Source organism: Mus caroli, chromosome 8 (assembly GCF_900094665.2).
Source record: "Mus caroli chromosome 8, CAROLI_EIJ_v1.1, whole genome shotgun sequence".
Lineage (NCBI taxonomy): Eukaryota > Metazoa > Chordata > Mammalia > Rodentia > Muridae > Mus > Mus caroli.
Genome location: NC_034577.1, coordinates 75946546 through 75953636, shown reverse-complemented (window position 1 = coordinate 75953636; position 7091 = coordinate 75946546). Strand labels below are relative to the sequence as shown.

Genomic DNA, 7091 nt, shown 5'->3' with positions numbered 1-7091 from the left:
TGTGTGTGAGAGAGAGAGAGAGAGAGAGAGAGAGAGAGAGAGAGAGAGAACAATATGTGGGAGTGGCTTCTCATTACGTGGGTGGATGCTGGTGATTGGACACTCATGTCGGCAGCCTAGGCAGCAAGGGCCTTTACACACTGAGCCATCTTGCTTGCCCAAAAATTTTATTTGAAAGTGGGGGCTAATGGCCCTCAAACTCCTGATCTTTCTGCCTCAGTTTTCTAAAAGCTGGGTTTATAGTTGTATACCACCATGCTTGCCTCTTTTTGTATGCAGCTTCTTCTTCTTCTTCTTCCTCTTCTTCTTCTTCTTCTTCTCCTTCTTCTTCTTCTCATCAGCATTGGGTTTTGAAACAGAGTTTCTATGTGTAGCCCTGACTATCCTGAAACTCTCTGTGTGCCACATGCCCAGCTTTTTATTTGAAACAGTCTCATATATTATGTAGTTTTGGCTGGCCTAGAAAGCACTGTGTAGATTATGTTGGCCTCAAATTCAAAGATCCATCTGCCTCTGCCTCCTGTTTTCTGGGATGAAAGCTGTGTGCCACCATGCCTGGTTTGCTTTGATTGTTTTTAAAACAAAGTCACTTGTTGCCCAGGCTGGCCTTTCACTCCTGATTCTTCTGCGTCAGCCTTTTGAGTGCTGGGATTGCTCACATGTGTCAAGATGTTTGGGTCTGCTCTAAGGTTTGAACTTGATTCTGCCACTCTGACCCTAGGGCATGTGCCAAGGTGGGCCAGTGTTGCACCTGTACTCCCTGGTGAATAAAGCCCAGGGGTCCTTAATGTAGGCTACCACCCAGAGGCCTAACCATAAGAGACCAGAGGAGTTGTGGGGGTCGGGGATCCTTGAAAATCTTCATAGTTGACTACCTCCATCTAGAAAGGCTTGGGCTTGGACAAGGGGTGGAAAGTGCCCGACCTTGGGTAGTGAGAAAGTCATGATTTCTACCCTGGACTCACTCATGAAGTCCCTGCTGAGATCCTAGGACTCAGTGTTCCACACCTGTGACCTGATTTCATTCTTGTCCCCGTTTCAGGAGGAGGTGACAATACAGCCAGAAGATCTGAGACGGCTCCTTACCAGGCAGCAGGGTCATACTCTGCCCAGACACGCACGTATTCATCCAAGTGGTGGGGGCCCAGGATGGAAGAATCTCGGGTGAGGTACTCGAAGTTGTCCATGATGACAGCGACAAAGAGATTCAGCATCTGGGGGCCAATGGGAGTAGAGAGACAGTAGGGGTAGGGGCAGGGGCACGGAGACCCAAAGGAAAGAGGAAGAGACCAGATGAAAGGAAACAGACATAAAAGATACCCATTCACAAGGCCAATGAGAGTGGCAGCTAATGACAAAGGGGAGAGAGAGATGGATGGACACACACAGAGGCAAAACCTGAGAGAAGAGGTAAGGGCTTTGTGGGCGGGGAGGGGGGGAGGGGAGGCCAAAGCCAGCGCCTGCTATGGTCCAAATTCTCCCATCACAGCCAAATTCAGATTTTCTGCAGGAGGCAGTATCTGCTACTGGCTCAGTGTAAGGGAGCAGCAGTGTTCCATAAGATCCTATACTGCGCAGACCACAGCCACCATCCAGATGTCACCACATGGGAGACAATGTCAGTGGCAGGGGGTGAGCAAGTCTTCTACTCCAGTCCCACTTTCTAGGGATTCATTGGCTTGAATCAGTGCCAGGGGTGAAGACATGGCCCTCCTCGTGTGCAGACTCACCAGAAACGAGCACAGGAAGATGAACGAGACAAAGTAGAAGTACGCGAACTCGTTGCCACAGTCTGCTGTGAGGATCCCGGAGTTCTTATCGCATGGCTTCCCACTGAGGCAGGAGAGCATGATGTTGTGCCACGCTTCTCCTGTGGCGCTCCTGAGGATACACAGCGTCAGTGATCTGGGCTCCAGCCCCAGATAGACACTACTGCCTTCCTAGAAGGGTAAGGACTGAGGCTCTGGGCAAGCCAGTCACGGGCGGGCGCAAGGCCCAGAGGACCATCTCCTTTCCCTTGGTGCTCAAAGTGCCATGTTCAAGCCTGGTTGTGCCTTAAATGTCCTCGGGGAGGCGTCAGTGAGGTACTTTGGTAAGCACAGGTTCTTATCACAAGGCTTGCTCACCTGAATTTGATCCTTGGGACTCACATTATAAAAAGGAGAGAGAGAAGTGACTCCCACAAGTTGTCCTTGATCTCTGCCTATGTGCCATGACAGGTGCACCCACACCCACTAAAACTCTATACATGTAAGAAAAATAAAAGAAAGTCCGCAGCAAGCACTGAAGTGGTGGGGCTGGGATGTCTGGGGACACCTGTGTGATTCAAAAACTATCTTCTCTCCATGGGCCCATCTCATAATGCTCTGTCTCTAGGCTGCTGCTTCTGGTGTGTCAGACTCAAGCATATCAGGCATGGTCCTGCCTCAGGGAGTCTGCTCTGACTATGTGTTCTGCCTAGATGTTCCTCCCAGGATCTCTCTTTTACAGGGTCTTATTATGTAGCCTAGGCTGGTCTCGAGTTCTCAGTTCTCCTGCCTGCATCTTCTGTGTGTCAGGACTGCAGGTGAGCACCACCAGCCTGTTTCCCACTTTTTCTGGAGCCTTGTCTTATTCACTTTAGCAGTCTCAGTAATTAGCTAACCAGCAGTGTTCCTCTTGAGACTGTAAGCTCTACTGGGCAGTGTTTGTATTTTTCCTCTGCCACATTCTTAGCTGTAGCCTAGTTCCCACGAGACATGTGGGACATGCTAACTACTCAGCCAAGTGTCTGTTGGCTCAAGGAACATCCTACATGCAGCCAGGATTAAGAATCAGACATCTAGCTAGACCTGGTGGCACTTGAGTTTAATCCCAGCGTTTGGAAGGCAGAGGCAGGCGGAGCTTGAGTTTGAGGCTAATCTGTCTACAGAGTGATTTCCAGGACACTCAGGACTACACAGAGAAAACCTGACTCAAAAACAAACAAACAAACAAAAACCCAAACCAAACCAACCAACCAACCAACCAACCAACCAAACATAAAAGCCAACAAAACCCCAAACATCTGACTCCACAGGTCTCATTTCCTTAAATGTGGAAGAAACTTTTTCTAAATCAGAAGTTGGGCAAGGCATTATCTTTACTAAACTGTGGTCTTTGTGCCAATTAGCCAGTCACATCAGATTGTGAAGCCAAGTTCTGACCAATGGGATGCTGTCACTACCTATGGTAGGGATAAAAGACAGAAGCCATCTTGGTCCCAGTGTGCTTGATAGACTGGTTTGGGTTTTGGCTCATACTTTGTACAAAAAGAATTGTCTTGCCAGGTATGGTGGCGCTTGCCTTTAATCCCAGAGACAGAGGCAGGCGGATTTCTGAGTTCGAGGCCAGCCTAGTCTACAAAGTAAGTTCCAGGACAGCCAGGGCTACACAGGAAACCCTGTCTCAAAAAGCAAGCAAGCAAACAAACAAACAAACAAACAAAAGAATTGTCTTGCCCAGCTGCGTTTGCATTGCTGGTGTGTTCCTTTGTGGAACACGGAGAGTATTCTCTGCGTTTGCATTGCTGGTGTGTTCCTTTGTGGAACACGGAGAGTATTCTCTGCGTTTGCATCGCTGGTGTGTTCCTTTGTGGGGCGCGGAGAGTATTCTTTGTTTCTAACAATTGGGGGGCTTGTCTGGAATTTCAAACCTGTCTGGGAGAGTGTTCAGACTCCCTTCCTTAGGAGACACTTCTGGTGTGTTGTGGTGGCTCCCAGGGTCTCAGGTAAGACTAGAAAGGGCCCAGGAACCCCTAAGTGGCTCTAAAGGACTCTCAATTTGGATGTGAGAAAATCTCCTCCTTAGGGGTGTGGGTGGAGCTGAGGACAAGAATGGGAAACAACCAATGGAGGAACTAGAAAAAGTACCCAAGGAGCTAAAGGGATCTACAACCCTATAGGTAGAACAACATTATGAACTAACCAGTACCCCGGAGCTCTTGACTCTAGCTGCATATGTATCAAAAGATGGCCTAGTCGGCCATCACTGGAAAGAGAGGCCCATTGGACTTGCAAACTTTATATGCCCCAGTACTGGGGAATGCCAGGGCCAAAAAGTGGGAGTGGGTGGGTAGGGGAGTGGGTGGGAGGGTATGGGGGACTTTTGGGATAGCATTGGAAATGTAAATGAGGAAAATACCTAATAAAAAGTATTAAAAAAAAAAAAAAAGAATGGGAAACAAGCAGGTCAGACTGAGCTCCAAGAAAAAGACAGGAAACACAGTCCCAGACCAGGAACCTGGTTTTTGCTGCCCCCGCCTCCCGCCCCTACTCCATTCACTATACCCCTCCCCTACTCCATTCACTATACCCCTCCCCTGGTGGACTGAGGAGAGATGAACCTCAGTTTAGCTAGCTTTCTTCCACTCTCTCTGGGTAGGGATTCTCCCTTCTTCACTCTCCACATGGTCCCTAGAGAACCTGGGAGGTCATGGATTGGGGCTGGGGAAAGGAAAGAAAACAATCACATTGTATACTTAGAGCTGATACTTCCGTAGGCCCCATGACCCCAGGCGGCTGCTTTTCTAACTGGGTAAAAGTGCAGCACAGGACTACCAGGGTTTTAAATCAGGATTAACTATTTGAATACATTGTTTTGTTTCACTTTTGGTTTTCAAGAAAGGATTTCTCTGGGTAGCCCAGGCTGTTCGGGAAGTGGTTCTGTAGATCTGTCTGGCTTCAAACTCACAAAGGTCCACCTGCCACTGTCTCTTGAGTGCTGAGATTAAAGGTGGGCACCACTAGGTCCATAATTGTTGTTGTTATTTGCCCTATTCTGAGTGTGTAGTTTAGATTGGGCTTTCTTCTTTGATGGTGGTGTACAGTACCTCCCTCTAAGGCAAACAACTGTCATCTTTTTGAGACTAGCTGTGTCTGGTCATGAAGGGGCGTCAGGGGCAACAGAGGCAGCTCAGCAGCCAAGAGGATTCGCTAAGGACAACCACAATAGGCAGGCTACCACAATAGGCAGGCTACCCGTGGATAGTGCAGGCCATGGGGGAGGCTTCAGCCCTGCACAGAGAACCACAGGCAGCTAAGGGATGCTGAGAACATGAGAAAGAGTCTCCTCCAGGCAAGTGCACATCCACAGGTTATCCAACACCACATGCTCTGCACCCACACAAGGAACATTAGGCTGAGCAGGCGGTACTTATGTATATTCATGTAAATAACGACAATTGATGAAAAAAAAAGAGGCCATAAATTTAAAAGAGAGTAAAGAAGGGCATGGGAAGGATTTGGAGGACGGAGAGGGAATGATGGGAATATGTTATAATCTCAAGAAGTAACAAAGAAAAAGGGCCTGCTGCTCTTGCAGGCCACCAGAGTTTGGCTCTTGGCCCCCACACAGGCAGCCTATAATAACTCCAGTTCTAGGTGCCCTGGAGTGGAATTTTAGAAGAGCCATTGCCCCGAACATTTACTCTGGAGTGATGGCCACTTAGTCCTTGTAACAATCTTTTGTAAATTATCAGTAATTGTTATTTAGGATTTATGGGGTTGGTCTTCTTTGGGAATTTCAGAGCTTTTGCATGACCTCAGTTGTAAGACCCTTCTGACAAACCTGTAATGGCTGATAATTGCTTAGGTAATGGTTCCTTCAGACAATTCTTAGATCAGACAAGAGGTTTCGGTATGTGGTATGTGGGAATTGACTTGATAAAAGGCCTTTTGTGTAACAATCAGTAAATGGGCTTCTTCGAGGCTGTTCAGAGTCCAGGCCAGCAGAGGAGGATCTCCTTGCTACAGGGGAGGCCTCAATACATCCTGCAGCGCTCAGTCAGAACACCAACAGGGCTGACTGCTTCATTCACCTCAGAGGACTACTGTATGCATTTGGCGTACATGTGCACACACACCCACACACAAATAAATAAATAAATCTGGAGTTGCTGACTGTTGATGTTCCTACACAGAGGAGGGCGTGGCAGGGTCACTGGACCTTCGCTGAGTATCTGCCCCTCCTCCCAGCCAGCTGTGTGCAGTTCTGCTCTAACTGCACTTGGCCTTGATATCTTGGGGAGGAACTGGGGTATAAAGGCAGGGGAAGATTAAAGAGAAGGCCTGTAGACAGATAAGCCTCAAACTCAAGTTCTGCCTGCTTCTGCCTCCCAAGCGCTGGGATTAAAGTCGTGTGCCACCAGGTCTAGCTAGATGTCTGATACTTTTTTTTTCCTTGCTTTTTTTTTTTTTTTTTTTTTTTTTTTTTTTTGGTTTTTCGAGACAAGGTTTCTCTGTGTATCCCTGGTTGTCCTGGAACTCACTTTGTAGACCAGGCTGGCCTCGAACTCAGAAATCCTCCTGCCTCTGCCTCCCGAGTGTTGGGATTAAAGGTGTGCGCCACCACGCCCAGCAGATGTCTGATTCTTAATCCTGGCTGCGTGTAGGATGTTCCTTGAGTCAACAGACACTTGGCTGAGTAGTTAGCATGTTCCACATGTCTCGTGGGAACTAGGCTACAGCTAAGAATGTGGCAGAGGAAAAATGCAAACACAGTAGTTAAGTTCCCAACTGCTGTATCTGCCCTTCTGGGCAGTCAACAGCCATTCTTGGAGGCCTATACGGGTGTGGATCAAAAGACAATATCCCCTAGATTCCAGGGCACTATGGGTGTCCGGTAACTCTAGGGGAGACATCTGCTCTCTTGTTCAGGGAGGCCACCCAGTGACTCTAACCAGTGTCCTGCCTACAAAGAGGAGTCAACACACAGAGTCTCCAGGCTTCCAGTAAAGTCCTGTTCAAGCAAGGCCTCTGACCTGTCCTCACATAGATGGAGCTACCACCAAAGGAGCCAGCGGTTCCTCTCAAACCTGAGTGGACCGTGAGGAGCAGACCCTTCACTGGGCTTGACAGAATTAAAAAAAAAGAAACAAATAAAATGATCAATTCTGGCCATCCACATGGTCTTAGCTGTCCAACAAGAAAATATAACAGGGGGCTGGTGAGATGGCTCAGTGGGTAAGAGCACCCAACTGCTCTTCCGAAGGTCCAGAGTTCAAATCCCAGCAACCACATGGTGGCTCACAACCATCCGTAACGAGATCTGGCGCCCTCTTCTGGAGTGTCTGA

General features: G+C 48.4%; 1 protein-coding gene across 6 annotated transcripts in view; it reads right to left on the bottom strand.

Annotated features, from left to right (window-relative positions):
* Cacna1a (calcium voltage-gated channel subunit alpha1 A) overlaps window positions 1-7091 on the bottom strand; it is a 293753-nt gene that overhangs the window by 23366 nt on the left and 263296 nt on the right. For all 6 annotated transcript variants that reach the window (XM_029480502.1, XM_029480505.1, XM_029480504.1 and 3 more), the window contains 2 exons: window positions 1731-1881; window positions 1087-1214 (listed from right to left, as the gene is read on the bottom strand). In XM_029480502.1, coding sequence (XP_029336362.1) covers window positions 1087-1214; window positions 1731-1881 — 279 coding nt within the window. The remainder of the gene's footprint in view (window positions 1-1086; window positions 1215-1730; window positions 1882-7091) is intronic.